Raw genomic sequence first — 17,626 nt, forward strand, 5'->3', positions numbered from 1 at the left:
AGTACATCTTTTGTGACTTGCAGACTGTCAGTGTGTGTTAAATCTTAAATGTCCTTTGGTTCCACTTCGAGGAATATAGCTTAAAAATACAGTAAAAGATATGCACAAATATTTGTGTACAAGGATGTCCATTGATACATTATTTAAAACAACAATGAAAGGTGGGGTGCCTAGGTGGCTCAGTAGGTTAAGCATCTGACTCTTGGTTTTAGCCCAGGTCATGATCTCAGGGTCATGGGATTGAGCCCTGTGTTGAGTCCCCTGTTGGGCTCTGTGTCAGGCTCTGTGTTGCGCTAGGCATGGAGCCTTCTTAAGATTCTCCCTCTCCTTCTCTCTCTGTCCCTCCCCCACCGCTCACTCTCACCCTCTCTTCCTCTCTCTCTCTCTAATAAACAACAACAACAATGCAAGTAAAGACAGCTAGTAACTGTCTTCAAAGAGAGCTGCTTGTGTTCCAGACAGTGTTGGATAACTCATGTGCACAACCATATTTAATCTTCAGCCTCACAAAATGAAGTAGACAGTGCTATTATATGCAAAGAAAGTAAGCTTGGAGTTGATACACTTACCAGGATCACAGAGCTTAGGACTATGGAGTGAGGATTTGAACTCCTTTGAAGTGATCCCTTAACCACTACATTTGGGTTTTTTCCCCCTACTGAATACTAGAAGAGTGGAAAACAAGGATCCATCCATAGAGGATTAGCTAAATACCTTATAGGTTAGAAAACTCCATAGAGGATTAGCTAAATACCTTGTAGGTTAAAAAACTATGATTTTTTAATAAGCCCCATATATGTGGTATGAGTTGACCATTTTCTCCCATCCCCTATTTGGATGCAATACACTTTAAATTAGGCAGATTCCAGTTCTAATCCCAGATCCATTCCTGGCTTGTGAGCGGCTGTGGGAAAATTGCCCACCAGCCTGTGCTTCAGGGTCTTCTGGGTAAGTGTCATTAGACATTAAATGAGGCGTGGCTGTGCAGGGGTCAGAATACATGCATAAGAAATGGTAGCTGAGATTTTCCAGGTGAGGTGGACCCTATGCCTTGTATGAATAGAGAAAGACAAGTAAATAATACATCAGAATTTATTAATGATTTTCTTACAGCACTGGGATTGCAATATTGTAATGTTTTTCTGTTTTTCCCAAAGGTAACATTCAGTAAAATACTATTATTTTATACTTCTGTATTTCTAGATTTTATATAAATAATTTTATATACATAGGTCTGTAAAATTAAGATTTTTTTCTCTCCATCCTAATTTGATCTGTAGGAGGTTTTAAACTAATACCATACTCCATTATGGTGAAGTTTATAAAAGTTGGTAACTGATAGAGTATATCTGCCTACCTTGTTCTTTTCTCATTTGTTCGTTTACTTATAGTCAATTTATTTAAAGTGTAAGAAAAAATCAAAACAGTTCACACTTCTCTCCCACACCCACCCAGCCCTCACCTCTGGCAACCACCAGTCTTTCCTCTGTATCCGTGAGCTTGGTTTTGTTTGGTTTGTTGATTTGTTTTGTTTAGATTCTACATTTAAGTGCGATCATATAGTAATTGTCTTTGTCTGCCTTATTTCACTTACTGTAATGCCTTTAAGGTCCATCTGTAGTGTTGGAAATAGCAAGATTTTTTTTTTAAAGGTCTTATTTCTGTATTTGACAGACAGAGATCACAAGTAGGTAGAGAGGCAGGCAGAGAGGGAGGAAGGGAAGCAGGCTCCCTACTGAGCAGAGAGCCCAATGTGGGGCTCGATCCCAGGACCCTGAGATCATGACCTGAGCCATGACCTGAGCCGAAGGCAGAGATTTTAACCCACTGATCCACCCAGGTGCCCCAAGATTTTTATTTTTTTTTAAATAGCTGCATAATATAGCACTATGTGTGTATGTGTGTGTGTGTGTGTGTGTGTGTGTGTGTGTGTGGTGTATCAGTGGACACTTGGACTGCTTCTGTAGCTTGGCTTTTTTAAAGAAGGCTGCAGTGAACATGAGGGTGCATATATCTTTTCAAATTAATGCTTTTGTTTTCTTTGGATAAATACCCATAAGTAGAATTGTTAAATCATATGATGTCCTATTTTTAATTTTCAAGAAACTAATATGTTGTTTTCCACAATGGCTGTACCAATTTATATTCCGATCAAAAGGGCACAAGGGTACTCTTTTTCTACATCTTCACCAACATTGTTATTTCTGGTCTTTTTGATAAGTCATTTTAACAGGTGTGAGGTGGTATCTCATTGTGGTTTTGATTTGCATTTCCCTGATGATTAATGATGTTGAGCATCTTTTCATGTACCTGTTGGCCATCTGTATGTTTTCTTTGGAAAAATGTCTGTTCAAATCTTGCCTATTTTTTTTTTTAAAGACTTTATTTATTCATTTGGCAGAGAGAGACCACAAGTAAGCAGAGAGGCAGGCAGAGAGAGAGAGGAGGAAGCAGTCTCCCCGCAGAGCAGAAAGCCCGATGCGGAGCTTGATCCCAGGACCCTGAGATCATGACCAGAGCCGAAGGCAGAGGCTTAACCCCCTGAGCCACCCAGGCACCCCAGATCTTGCCTATTTTTGATATGATTTTTAATAATTATTTTGTATAATCAGGAAAAAAATTTGTTAAAAACACTCATAGAGGTTGGTAGTTTTTTTTTTTTGTTGTTGTTGTTGTTTTTAAGATTTTATTTACTTGAGAAAGAGAGAGAGCAAGCACGAGCAGGGGAAGTCAAAGGGAGGAGGAGAAGCAGACTCTCTACTCAGCAGGGAGCTAGATGCGGGACTCTCTCCCAGGACCCCAGGATCATGACCTGAACTGAAGGCAGCTGCTTACCTGACTGAGCCACTCAGGCGCCCCCAGGCTGGTGGTTCTTATCAAACATTAACATGAATGATAATCCATCACCTATCTTGCAGTTTTGAAGGTCAGCAACGTAGCCTTTGGTTCAGTGGCTTCCAGTTGATCATCACTCTATTTTGTTTGTTTGTTTGTACCGTAGTATCATTTATTGATCTTAGAAACGACTCCTGAAGTGAGCTTGGGGAGTTACTCCATATAATACAAGCATAACTTATAGAAACTGGGACTGAACCTAAGATCTGAATATCCAGGAGATTGAGCAGGGTGTTAAGGTGTTCTTTTTGACTCTCTTCCATTCCACCCCACTGACATCCTTACTTCCTGCATTCTGTGAACCTTGACACCATTGGGTGGTTTTTTTTTTTTTTCCCTGCCGACTCTTTAAATGTTGGTGTGCCTTGAGTTTCTGCTCTCAGTTGATTTGCCACTCATCTTTCAGAACTTAATTCATTTTCTTAACCAAAGTAAGTTTTCCCTCTATATATCATAGTATCTTAGAGCAGTTAGTATCGTGAACTCAGAAACTAGCTATGTTACCTTGTATAAGGTTTAGTGTTCGTTTTCTTCTCTGTAGAACAAGGTGACTCCTTCCTACATCATGGTAAAGGATTGGGTGAGAGATAGAGCGCTGATTACACCCAGTGTGTGATGCATAGGAGTTCCTGTGAGGTTGCTTGTTGTGATGGGGATTGTTCTGGTGTTAGTCATGGTGGTAACCCAGGTGGGACAGATCAGGCACCTGGAGTCATTCTGTATTCCTTCCCTCCTCTTCCTCTTCTGCATCCAGTAGATTTTTGAAATCCCATTGATACAACCTTATTGATCGTTCTCATTTTTCTTTTCCCATTTCTTCATGTGTTGGTGCTTATCACCTCTTATGTTGAGAATAGTCACTGTCAGCTAACTGATCTTTCTGTTCCCCGTCCCTTTTTTTTTTTAAAGATTTTATTTATTTATTTGATAGAGATCACAAGTAGGTAGAGAAGCAGGCAGAGAGAGAGGGGGAAACAGGCTCCCCGCTGAGCAGAGAGCCCGATGCGGGGCTCGATCCCAGGACCCCAGGATCATGACCTGAGCCGAAGGCAGAGGCTTTAACCCACTGAGCCACCCAGGTGCCCCTGTTCCCAGTCCTTTTTATTTCCAGTCCATCCTCTACACTCTGGCCTGAATAATCATTGTAAAACTATAAAGCTGGTAATAATACCATTTTGCCAAATCAGCCCCTTAGTAGCTCCTAGTTACCTAGAGTAGGGCTTGGCAAGCTTTCTCTAAAAGACCAGATAGTAAATATTTCAGGCATTGCTGGCCATATGGGCTCTGTTGCAGCTAACTCAGCCCTGGCATTGCAGTGTAAAAGCAACCAGAGACAGTATGTAAATGAATGAGCATGGCTGTGTTTCAGTTAAACTTTATTTATGAAAACTGAAATTTGAATTTCATGCAATTTCATATGTCATGAAATATTCTTTTGATTTTTTTTCCCAACTATTTAGAAACATAACAACCATTCGTAGCTTGTGGGCCATAGAAATAATAGGTGACCAGTAGGGTTTGGCTTGTAGGCTGGAATTTACCAATCCCCACCCAGAGGATAAAGTTTGAGCTCCTCCGCATAGCTAGTAAGATCTCTTGTGATCTGCCCTGGTTTATTCCTCCAGCCTGATTTTTTATTATTTTCCCTTTACTACTTCTACTACTACAGCAAATGTGCTTGTTCACTTGCTTTTCAATGCCTATAATGAGCCCATTCCAATTTTGCCCTTTGTCATGCTGTTGTTCCCTTTGCCCAGGACATAATTCATCCCTACCTGTCCTCCTCCTCCTCCTCCTCCTCCTCCTCCTCCTCCTCCTCTTCCTCTTCCTGCTTCATCCATTCTCTGCCTGTCAATAACCTACTCCTCTTTCAAGATTCAGCTCAGGTAATACTTGTACTGTGGGGTGTAATCTAAGCTGCCCTCCTTGTCACTTGACCAATTTACTTCCTCATGTCTCAGTTTCTCATGTGAAACAAACAAACAAAATTCATCAATATCATCATCTGACCTGACTCCTAGGATTTTTTTTTCATACATTATAATTTTATTTTTGTGTACACGTTTGTTTAACAGTCACTGAATTTCTAGGCCAGATTCAGGTAACTGAAGGGCCTTTATAATTAGTTTATATTGTCTAGATCCAAGGTATGCTGCAAACATAGTCTGGAGCAAAACGGGAAATAACATCTTTCTACAGACAGGCTTAGAAATTCTAGTCCAGTAAGTTAAGATGTTTCCTTTCTCTGGTAGCGGGGCTGACTCATACCTGGCTGCTAGGCCACAGTTCACAGGTATAGCCAATAAACCAGTGTACAGAACACCCAAAACAAGACCAACCAGTCCACCCTGTGTTAAGGTACAAGTTTCACAGTTCAAATCACCTGTATTCAAAGGTAAACTTACAAAACCTTTGTAAGATAAGTCCGCAATCAAATATGGGATCATTGCCATTGGTAAGCCAGCAGCTATACAAGCCTGTGTCACATTTAAGACGTCAAAAAAGACTATTTGCTATTAGACCACAGAGACCAGCGTTAAGTCCAACATATGTTGATCAATGTTAAAGCAGATTCCTTTCTGCTTCTGGGAGTTGGTTAATTTTTCTAGTTATGATATTGAAGGTTAAGTCTTCCTTGACAGTATCATGTGGTTCATGATTTTCCATCTTGAGCCTTAAAATATTTTTCAATGATATATTTTCAATAATATATATCTTATGTTTTTCTCACAGCATTCAGGGCCTCTACTGGTCCCCCACGCTGGGGCTCACTCCAACTTTTGTTGTCCTACCCTGAGCGCAACCATCGTTGGCTGACACGTGGCTCAAGTCAGGCAGGCATGGGGGATTTTCGTTTTCTTTGTTAGAATCTGGTGAATTACCACATGTACAGCCTTGGGAGCATGTTCCACACAGTAATTGTGCGCTCTGTGTTTACTACTATTGTCACTGTAGGTTTCAATTCAAAGACTTTGTTATGTTCCTCAGATAGAAAAGTCTATAGCTGACCCTTGAACAACATGGGTTGAACTGTGTCGGCCCACACATATGCAGATTTTTTTCTGATAAATACAGTACAGTATTGTAAATGCATTTTCTCTTCCTTATGCTTTCCTTAACATTTTTTTCTCTAGCTTACTTTATTGTAAGAATAGAGTATATAATTATATAACATACAAAGTATGTGGTAATGGGCTGTTTATGTTATCAGTAAGGTTTCAGATCAACAGTAGGCTATTACTAGTTAAATTTTGGGGGAGTCAGAAGTTACACATGGATTTTTCAACTATGCAGGGTGTCAATATCCTTACTCACTGTGTTATTCAAGGGTCAATTGTATTTCTAACGTCCCTTCTGTACTTTTTTTTTTCTTTTATAAGATTTTAAGTAAACTTTATACCCAATGTGGGGCTTGAACTTACAACCCAAGATCAAGAGTCTCTCACTTTACCAACTGAGCTAGACAGGCGCCCCCTTCTGTACCCTTTATAGACATCTGTCTTGGCACTTACAGTACTTGCTGTAGCTTTAACTTAGCTCAATGCATGGCATGTAATGGGTACCTAGTAGATATTAATGAGTGTGTGAAAGAAAAGAGATCTTAGCCTGACTTTAAGTAAATTAAAACAAAATTCTCTTGCATTTCATTAAGTAATAGTACAAGGGACCATAGAATATAAGCAGGTTCATTAATCTGAAAAGAATTTAAGGATTATCTCTTATACAATTGCTCTTCCCTAGTGTTGGGCTTATGTCTGTAGGGGAAAAGGAGATGCTGGCCGCGTGTGAAATCTGGTGGTCCTCTGGGGACTTGTCTCTGCTTTGTGCTCTTGCCAGTCCTTTTATCTTTCTTGTCTTACTTATAGTTTTTTCGCCCACCCCTTTCAGTTCAGTCCTCTCCCAGCTCTGGTGCAAGAAGCAACATGCTTCTCACCTGGAGTGTGAATGTGGAGCTGTGTGACCAGAAGAAAACTATGTCCTGGGGAGAGTGCCAACGATTCTAAGAATTATTACAGAAAAGAGACCAGCTACAGAGCCGCAGTGTTCAGAAAGACAGAGGGTAAAGGCCCAGGACCTAGGCAGAACAGAAAGGATGTTCTGAGGGGCCAAAAGCCCTTGGTTGGTGAACAAGAATATTGTTGCCTGTGCAGGGACAGTGAGTGTAAGGCCCTGGACAAAATGTGACTTTCAGGCACCTTATAGCCCTCGGAGTTAGAAGGAGTCAGGAAGATTTTGTACGTGAGGTCCACATACTGTGTGGAGAGCCTCTGGAGTCTGGCTCCTCCATCTCACCGGCTGTACTTTCTGTGATAGAAACAGACTGAGGCCTTGTTCAACAGATGTGGGTTGTTGCAGGCCTGTACTGGGTATCTGTTGAGGTAATGGGTACAAAAGCATTTTGTACATATGGAACATATGTACATACAGTTTAAAAATTCCTATATAAAATATTCATTCTCTTAGAAAACACTTGCTTTTTGCTTAGCCATAGTTTCTTACTGAAATTCGTATCTTTTTCATGCTCCTTGGGGCAATGGGAGATTCTGTACATGGGAGGTGCATTCTGGTATAGCCTTGTATTCTAACTTAATTTTGAAACTTTCTCAGGAAATGAAGCAGTTTGCTTTATAAGTTGAATTAAGTTATTTTTAGATTGTATATGTTTTTTGCTCACTGGGGTATAAACTTCTTCAAGGAAGAGGTATAACACTTGCCCACACGAAGGACTCTGTAGATCCTTGTAAAATGGCCCAATCTAAAAATGTTCTGTGCTAGAGCTGTTAAAATTTCAACCCTGCCCTTTTCCTGTGAAAAGTATCTCCTTAGATGTGTACCTCTATTGGTAAGACTTCTGCAATTCTGTGCAAGAGGATTAGCAAGCATTGCAGGCAAGGGCAAACATTTCAAGGAGAAACATTACAAAGAGTCTTGCTTTCAGGCTAGACATAATATCATGTCATAGCTATACATTATGAAACTATTTATTTTTGAAGCTGATTCACTGGACCAGTAATTTGAAATTCAACTTGATGTTAGAGGTTTTTTTTTTTTTTTAATTTAAAATGACTGGTATTGGTCAACTAGGCTGGCAAATTATGTAAGTCATAAGAAATGAAAAAGCTTTGTTTGTAGTCTAGTGCTCAGTTTCAAACAAATAGTAACTCTAAAACTCCTAACCAGCATTGTTGAAGTTTTAAAAAGTCTAGCATCTGTTTAGGGCTTCTATATAAGTTGACCAGAGGCAACTTATTTGAAGAACTAAATTTGAATTATTCCTTAAAAAAGGAGACAAGGATGAGGTGACACTGGAGTGGATGGAATTTCCAGGTGAACTTCAAGGTTCCCAGCAGGTGTATACACTCTTTCTCCCAGGTACTCAGTGAAACAGTAATTTAGTGTTGCTGTGAAGGGGCATTGCAGATGTAATTAAGGTCCCAAACTAGTTGACCTTAAGATATGGAGATCATCAAGGTGGGTCTTACTCATCAGAGGAGTCATTTCAATCTGGCCCAGAGGTCAGAGTCTGGGAAGTCAAAGAGATTTGAATTCGAGAAGGATTTGACATGGAGGAGAGTCCTCTTTTGCTGGTCTTCCAGGTAGAGGAGTCCATGGACCATGGATGTGAGTGGTGTGTAGGATCTTAGAGGGACTCGTGCCTGGTAGCCAACAAGGAAAGAGGGGCATCAGTCCTGCAACTGCAAGGAACTGAACTCTGTCAACAAGGAGTGGTTGAAAACACATCCTCTGGGGTGCCTGGGTGGCTCAGTCAGTTAAACATCTGCCTTTGGCTCAGGTCATGATCCCAAGGTCCTGGGATTGAGTCCCACATTGGGCTCCATGCTCCATGCTCAGCGGGGAGTCTGCTTCTCCCTTTGCCCCTCCCCTTCTCGTGCTCACTCACTCTCAGATAAATAAATCTTAAAAAAAGGAAAAAGAAAACATAACCTCTTGGCCCCAGCATCCCAAGGGGAAGTTAGCACCACTGACACCTTAGTTCTAGATTTATGGCACTCTGAGTGGATCCCCTAGTCGTGCTGAGCTAGGCTTCTGATCTACAGGACTTTGAATCAATGAATGGGTATTGCTTTAAGCCACGGAGTTTGTGCTGATTTGTTATTCAGCAATAGAAATCAAATACAAGGCCCCAGTTACGACTCTTTTGAATTGCTGTAGTAGCCTATTAACTATTAACTGTTCTATTAACTGTTAAATGTTCTCTCTGGCTCTAAACTAATGTTACTCACACTATCTGTAGTGAAGAAACCGTTTTTAAAATTTGTGTGTGTGGACTAATGCCGGGGCAGACTGAGTCTTATGAAGATGGCTACAGAAATCTCTCCCATCCCATGTGCTCTTCCCCACTTCCACCATCAGGAGATGACCTTTTCTCCTCCACTTGAGGCTAAGTTGACCTTAAAGACTGGCTTGTAACCATCTAGAATGCACTGAAAATGATACTATGTAAGCCCGGGCAGTTTCTCCTGGTTGTCTAGGAATGCTTCCTCTTGGCACCTGTCTGCCATGCTGTGAGAGGCTAGGCCATTTGGAGAGGGTAGCAGCAGGTGATCCAGTGGGCAGGATTAACTGAGGCTTCCTTGAATCATCCCATGTGACATGTGAGCGAAGAAGCCTGCCGATGCTTCCAGCCCCTCAGCTGTTCTAGTCACCCCCAGCTTTTGTGTCTTCCCCGCTGACGTCAGGGAACAGACATCAGAGAGCAAGGACAGGTCATCCTCAGCGTGCCCTGTCCAAATCCATGATCCAAAGAAGTCATTAGCATCATAATGTAGGTATTGCTTTATGAAACTAAGTTTGGGGTAGTTTCTTATGCAGCAACAGATAACAAGAATACATAATTTGTAAGATATTATAAAACTGAAATCTAGAAAATGCACTCAGAATATAAGCAGAGGTCATGCAGTGACTACACTGTTGGTCAAAGCCATTACAAACCTGCCTAGACTCATGGGTAGCGAACACAGATCCCACTTCTCAGAGAGGAGAGTTTAAGATTTGGGAACCACAAAACAAAACAACCCAAACAAACAAAACATACATCAAAAGACTTTTAATATTGAGATAATTTTAGGCTTTTGGAACAGTTACAGAATTAGTACAAAGCATTTATGTATGCCTTTCACCCAGCTTCCACGAATGTCAACATCTTACAGAACAATAGCACTGTTATTAAAACCCAGGAAATTAACATTGATATAATCATATTAACTAATCGGCAGATCTTATTCGAGTTTTGCCAGTTTTTGCCGCTTTTTCTAGGGGTCCCACATTGCATTTAGTCTTCTCTCTAGTAGGAGTCCCCCTAAGTTGGGGACAGCTCCTCACTCTTGTCTTTTATGGCTTTTAAATTTTTTTTAAAGATTTTATTTACTTACTTATTTGAGAGAGTGAGAGAAGGAGCAGGGGGAGGGGCAGAGGGAGAGAGAGAAGCCGACTCCCTGCTGAGCAGGGAGCCAGATGTGGGACTTGATCCTGGGACCTGAGCTGAAGGCAGATGCTTAACCGACTGAGCCTCCCAGAGGAGGCTCTGGGGAGTTACTTTGTAAGATGCCACTCAATCTGAGTAGCATTTTTTTTCGTGATTAGATCGAGGTTTGTAGTTTTGGCAAAAGTACCTCAGAAGCAATGGTGTGTCCTCCTCAGTGTGCGATATCAGGGCGTATATTTGATGTCATCTTATTTCTGGTGATGTGGAACGTGCTCTGTTGGTTAAGGTGGTGTCTGCCACATTTCTCCCCTGTAGGTTTCTTTGTGGGGAACTATTTTGAAGCTGTACAAATATCCCATTTTTCATCATAGTTCAGTGGGGTAATGTTTTAAACTGCTGCAAAGTTCAGATTTCTTATCGTTAGAACCAACAGGCAGAAACTTAGTTTTTCAGATTTGGATAGTTGTCTTGTCACAGACCTGTGGCAGTTTGCAGGCTGGCTCTGGTCTGCAGTCCATTCTTTGAGTAGGAATGTTCTGGACTATACTCCTTCCCCCGGTCATTGCTTGCATTGCTGTCAGATTAGAGTTTGAACAGCAAATCCTATACGTCATTCTTCTGCTTAAAATCCTTCATCAACTCCCTGTAACCTGTAGGTAAAACCCAGGCTTGGCACGGAGCTCAAGGTTGCATCATTCTGCTCCATCTTTCACATTGTCCTTTTACTGCTTCGACTGCACTGTTCCTCCTGCTCACCCTTTCCGTGTAGGCGCGCTTCACTCTAAATGGCCAATTCCTTCAGTGCTCGTGAAACACCTCTTCTCCCCAGCCTGGGCTCGCTGGCCTTTTTCCAGTTCGATTCCCTTATCTGTGCTAGAAGTTAATTAACTCTGGTTGCTGTTCAGCGTGTCTGTAAAGCCATTTGACTGCCAAGTTTGAACGCATAGATTTTGAGCTCATAAGAGTAGCCCATGGCAAATGCTCAATAGGGTTAGTCATAATTTGAGGACTGAGATAGTTTTCAGGAAAAAAAAAATCTGCAGCAATAAATAAGATGAGTACAACAACGTGAATTGTTGACGTGCAGAGACAATGGATGGAAAAGCCCTTGGTGGGGACCTCTTGGCTTCTGGTGCTTGCTTCATGCATATTGTCCCTACCTCTGGTGGGCAGATAAAAACTTCAAGCAAGCTAGCAAGCAAACATGACAGTGCAGTTCTGTGACCAAAGCTGGTGCCTCCTTAGACCCATTTAATCATGGTTGGGGCTGCTTTCTTTGTCTTGCAAACCTGAGCCCAGAGCGGGCAGAGATCCTTTCCTTCCCCTCCATGGACCTCCTCCTCTTCCTGGCTCTTCTTTTCTCTGAATAAATAGCAGTATGTTAGGGTAGGTCAAGGGACTTTATTTAGTTATTTTTTTTTTTTTAAGTTCTTGTTCTTGGTTCATCCCAAGATAGTCTTTATGTTTTAAAAGAAAGTTAAAAAAATGCCAACAATGGTTCAAAATTAATTTCTCCTCATTTCTGTAGCTCTCTGAAGAGAAGCAGAGAACTCTCTCTCTTCCTACTTTTCCTACCTAAATTGTGTTTAGTCATTTATATCTAACTGCTGCTAGAGTTTATATTTAGTCTGAATTGTCATGCGTCAGTAAATAAAACTTCTAAAAAGTTTCCCAAAACTGGGGCGCCTGGGTTGCTCAGTTGGTTAAGCGTCTGCCTTTGGCTCAGGTCATGATCCCAGGGTCCTGGGATCCAGCTCCTGCTCAGCGGGGAGTCTGCTTTCCAGCCCCCCCCCCCCCCCCCGTTCTCCCCACTGGCCATCGCTGGTGAGCGTTCTCTTTCTCAAAAAGAAAAAAAAAACAAACAAACAAAACAAAAAACAACTTTACCAAAAAAACTTTCCCAACACTAAGAGTAACAATTACTTTAGGCACAGGAGGGAGTTAAAATGCCAAATAATGTATCCTAAAGATGTTCCTAAGTTTATTCAAAATGTTCTAATTCAAACAATACCCTCTTTGTTAATAATATAGATCACAGATAAAGGAATCCCAGTGAATCTTCTGAATCAAAATTTTGTAAGGAAAGCTCTTTAACCCCATATAATCTATTATTAAATCGTACTGTTAAGGGGAAGAAACAAAACAAAGAAGACCTACCCCTCCAAAAAAAAAAAAAAAGAACCACTATATCAAGTGGTCCCATGAACTACATTTGGGATTCAGGGAGGGCAGTATATTTCAGTTTTCATCTGGAATTACTTAAAAACAGTATGCTTGGATGGTTAACATAAAGAAAAGTATACTGTGATGTAGTTAATATCTTTGCAGTCCTTTGAAGATTAGGGATAATTTCAGAAAGATCTCTTTTTGTTTGTTTTTGGTTTAAAAAAAAAACAGATAAATCTTCTTACTTCCTGTCCTCAAGCTGTCTATAAACCATAGAAATTTTATTATTTTAGAATGTAGGATATAACAGGCTCATGTAGAAAAATGATACTGGTGATTTAAAATCATGGTGGCCAACTGCTGAACGGAGCCCAAAAATAAGATAGCCTTTTGCAAAAGTCTACTCTGATGATTTAAGACTTACTGCCTGAACAAGTCCCTGAGACTGCCACATCAGGCCTCTGAGCACCAGGACTGCTCTTCAGAGTGCAAATCAAAGGAAGAGAGCTCCAAGAAGATTGCTCCATTACTCAGAGCACATCAAGGGTTTGATCACTGGAGACCGGAGCCACTAATTGGTACCACTATAGTGGTATGAGAGGAGGTGGTTAAAATAAGGAGACAGTTTTAAAAATCAAAGTTGAAGAGCGTATGGGAGGCAAATATTGTCTCTAAAGCAATCTAAAATCTCTGGATTTCAGATGTATAACTGTGACCCACATAAAAAAATGCATTTTACGTCACTACCAAGTATGCACCTATAGGGCTAAAACTGAAACAAAAATGTTATGGAACCATACTATGTGCGACAGCTTTGGATATTCTCATTTTATTATTTTTAATTAAGAAAATGCTAGTCAGGGTGCCTGGGTGGTTCACTTGGTTGAGTGTCTGCCTTCGGCCCAGTTCACGGGATTGAGTCCCATGTAGGCTCTCCGTTCAGTGGGGATCCTGCTTCTCCCTCTCCCACTGTCCCTCCCCACTGTTCATGTGCTCTCTCTCTCTGTGTGTGTATGTGTCTCTGCTCTTTCTCTCACATGAATAAATAAAATCTTAAAGGAAAAAAAAAAGAAAATGCTAGTCAGTGAACTCATGTCATTGCACACTTATTGGCCACTTCCCACAGTCTGGAAAAACACTGCCTGAGATTGTCATAAATATTTGCAGCTACTTTTGTTCCGTACTTGCTTTAGAAAGTTGTTTTTTTTTTTTTTTGAATTTACATTTAGGTCATGAGTTGCAGAAAAGTTCATAGAAATGGGGTGTGTGTGTGTATGTGTGTGTGTGTGTGTGTGTGTGTGTGTTTAAACTTAAAGTGCTTTTATTTAGCTCAAGCTCCCTTTTTATTTGCCAGACATGGTTCTGAATCATGTCCGTCCATTCAGGGAATAATTGTTTTGCTTGGTGGTATTCAGAAACATGTGAGGCCTGGCATGCTAGAACTGGGAGTTGAAGGGGCTTGAAGAGGTAGTCCAGGCCAGCCTGCTCTTCATGCAGAAGCCTGGAGAAAGACTAGTTGTAATTCATCAGAACGAATTATAGTAGTTTCTATAGTCATGTCCTAGCAGTAGAGTATATTTAAAAGTACTGTCATGAGGGCACCAGTGTTGTGAGTGGATGCTTCTGGATCTGAATGTTGTGGGGAGAGTATAGAAGAAGCAGGTCTCACCTCTGGGTACCACTGGAGAAGAAGTGGAGCCCATGCCCCCAGGACTTTCTTGGCTTGGGAGCTTGGGCAACTCTCAGATGTATGTGCTTTGCTCTTTCAGCCCAGGCCTAATAAAAATATATGTCATAAAAATGTAAAAAGATAAATTCAGGGAAAGGGGTGGTCAACATCTTGGGAGCCAAGGAAGAAGCCTGGAAATGTGCTGCCCGAGGTCGTGCTCAGTCTTGATTCTGTGCATTTCCCATCCTGCCCAGACATGGTATAAGGAGATTCGGCCTCACATCCAAGCCTTCAGTTGCCCCAGAAAGTGAATAAATAAATTTAGTATTTGTAATATTTATAAATTTAAAATTTGTAAATAAATTTAATATTTATAGTCAAAACCTTATCCCCTAAAATATTAAAACTTCAGAAATAATTACATTTATTTCTGCTAGATACTGAGGCGCTAAGTACTCACTCCAGTCTTTGGGACTCCTCCCTGTGCCTCACTTTCCCTTAACACGTATTTATAAACACTGCAATCTCTTTTTGGCAAGTCTCATAGGCTTTTCTTTTATCAGTGTATTATCATAGGCAGACAAGCTCTAGGGAGGCTAGATGATAAATTCCTTTCCTATGCTCCTGGCATCTTCTGTGAAATAGACAAACTGTAATACCCACAATGAAGGCAGCATGCTTATCTTGAGTGCTGTCATTTATCATATGAACTCAACACTAATAAAATGAAGGAATCTGATTTATTTTTAAAATAGAACCAGGAATCAGCAAATTATAGCTTATGGGCCAAATATGGCACATACCTGTTTTTGTAAATAAAATTTTATTGGAACACAGCCATGCCTATTCATTTATGTATAATTTATGCCTGCTTTTACATTATAGTGACAGAGTTAAGCAGTCGCTGTAGAGAGCGCGTGGCCCACCAAAGCCTAAAATCTTGGCCATCTGACCCTTTACAGAAACAAGTTGACTGCCCTGGACTGAAGGAATATTTAGAGAATGAAGTATTGTTTTTAGTAAGGATGGTTGAGGCTATTTTCTCTTCAATGGTGTGAAAAAAATCTTGGCACAATAGATAATATAATAGATAATAATAACTAGTTTCAATGAGAGAAAATTCCCAGTCTATTGGGTGATTGGGGCCTACTCTTTTTTTTTTCAGTAAAAGATTAAAAATTATTATACATTCATTCATTAATGCTGAGAAGATAGCTAATGAGGCATATATGAAAGATTGTGGCACACTTATAATTTAACTGTGCGGTGAGGGTTGGTCACATGATTTCAGCTGTCATTGCCTATTCTCAAAGTCTTTATAATAACTGTGAGCTTTAATTAATTTTTACATTTATTAATGTCAATGTATTTGAGACTATACTTGCTACAGATCAATAAGGCTAAGCTAATAGTCACTTGCCAAGAGACCCATATTTCTTGTACTTAATGGATATAGTTAAATGTGTTAAAAATGAGTATTTAATCATCTGGTTCTCGCTTACAAAATTTAAGCAGTAAAACATGGGGCTGCGGTACTCCTGATCAGGGCAGTTTAAATATGAGCTATCTAATGTGTGTTTATCTTTTTTTTTTTTTTCCGACAGACTTGTGGAAGAGAGCAAACTGATCCCACTCATTTTTGAAGTAATTCTGGTAAGAAGGGAAATGTGTCTCTGAAATTCAAGTGACATTTAAAAAAAATTAAGGTTTTGACCATGTTGTGGGATTAGGTTCTAACCCTGACTCTGTCCAGAAGGATTCTGTGCCCTTCATCATCTCACTTAACCTTATCAGGCCTCAGTTTCCCTATCTGAACTCTTGTCCAGCTCTGAAATTGTATAGGACACTGCTTACTGACCTGCCTTCTTTTTACAAATCCTTCATGAGATCGGTTTGTGGAGGAAGGGCTGAAGGATGAACATTAGGCTTCACTGTGAATTTTCTGATTCTCGGTAAGCCCTCTGACTTGGTAATCATTGGGTCAGATCAGCAGTTTTGTGCTTATGGCCAGAAAGTCATGTTCTTCTGAATGTGGAATAGCTTAACTTCCATACATCATTTTTTTCCTATCATAGAATGCGACTCCATTGAAAAGCCATCTGTTAAAGGAAACCTTTCTTCTATGGTTCCTATGTGTAAAGAGTAAAAGGAGATTGCGGAATTGACTTTCCTCACTTCTGATAAATCCCAGGTTTGAGAAATAGGCTGGAATTTGAGTTGGAACTTAGAGCAACAGAGTGCCCTTACCTGAAGAAATGTTCTCTTATACCTGGATTGACTCTCCCCCTTCACTAAAAGCTTGCCCTACAGAGCTAACTGACAGCATAAGGAACAAAGGAGGGGACACCTCCCCAGCCAGCTCAGCCTAACCTACCTTAGTCTTCAGTGGAGCAATAACCGTAGTCTTATAACTGTACCCATGGAAAATTAGCTTTCTTTAATCATCCTGATATATTAATCTGTAAGTTGTTTGCGTGTTGATATGGCTAAATGGTGAAAACATTATTTTTATTAGTGGCAAGGTGAACCTTGTCCTTCTAGGAGAGTGGGTTGGGTTTGCTGAACTGTGTGGTTTGGATGGGGGATAAGTGGTGGCAGTAGATGGTATTCCCAAAGGATGCTCCGGTGACCAGATGACACAGAGCTGCCATGCTGGGGAATGTGCAAGGTTGGAGACTGGATTGAATTTCTTTGAATAATAAGGGTATTTTATAAGCAGTATTGAGAAAAGGAATAGAGAAAATGACAGGAAGATGCATGGAGATGGAGAGCTGTCTAATGGGATTTTAAGCTTTGCCAAGTGGCCTATGTGTCTCCACATTTTCAGTAAGGGTATGTGTGACTTGCTAATTTGTTCCAAGATTGGATTTGTTTTGCCAGACAGTGGATGCAATAAACCGCCTGCTGTGGGTTTGGCTGGGCGTGGGGCAAGAGCCAAAGCTGTCCAAACAGCCATATCAGGCTTGCATTTGAGGAGACCAGTGTTGAAGACAGGGAGAGTCCTCTAGAGCTAGAACAGGCCTTAGTTGGGGTAGAGGGGGGATGTGACTCATTCCCTTGCGGTGGTAGAAACTCCTTTTGTGACTGATGAGAAGTTCTCATCCCATCCTTTGGCAATCACTTCAGGGTCTCAAATCTTGTACATAGGAAATTGCTTCTTGAAGGTCACCCAAATCCCTCTGTGCTTGATTAGTATTTGTATAATGACCACCTAGAAAGGCTTTATGTATTTTTTAAGATTTTATTTATTTATTTTCCAAGAGAGAGAGTCTGTGCACAGGAGTGGTGGCGGGGGGCGAGGGGCAGAGGGAGAAGCCAACTTCCTGCTGAGCAGGGAGCCGATGCTGATGCCGGGGCTCTATCCCAGGACTCTGGGATCATAACCTGAGCCAAAGGCAGATGCTTAGCAGACTGAGCCACCCAGGTACCCAAAAGTCTTCATATCTTAC

The 17,626-nt window shown here is 40.8% G+C and overlaps 1 protein-coding gene and 1 pseudogene across 1 annotated transcript in view; one reads left to right on the top strand and one right to left on the bottom strand.

The window, feature by feature from the left end:
- ULK4 (unc-51 like kinase 4) overlaps nucleotides 1-17,626 on the top strand; it is a 583,110-nt gene that overhangs the window by 250,326 nt on the left and 315,158 nt on the right. Inside the window, exon 31 of the mRNA XM_032861108.1 lies at nucleotides 15,782-15,830. Within this exon, the coding sequence (XP_032716999.1) occupies nucleotides 15,782-15,830 (49 nt within the window). The remainder of the gene's footprint in view (nucleotides 1-15,781; nucleotides 15,831-17,626) is intronic.
- On the bottom strand, nucleotides 4,971-5,587 carry LOC116869718 (annotated as a pseudogene).

This window comes from Lontra canadensis, unplaced genomic scaffold (assembly GCF_010015895.1).
Source record: "Lontra canadensis isolate GAN:19392208 unplaced genomic scaffold, GSC_riverotter_1.0 scaffold20, whole genome shotgun sequence".
Lineage (NCBI taxonomy): Eukaryota > Metazoa > Chordata > Mammalia > Carnivora > Mustelidae > Lontra > Lontra canadensis.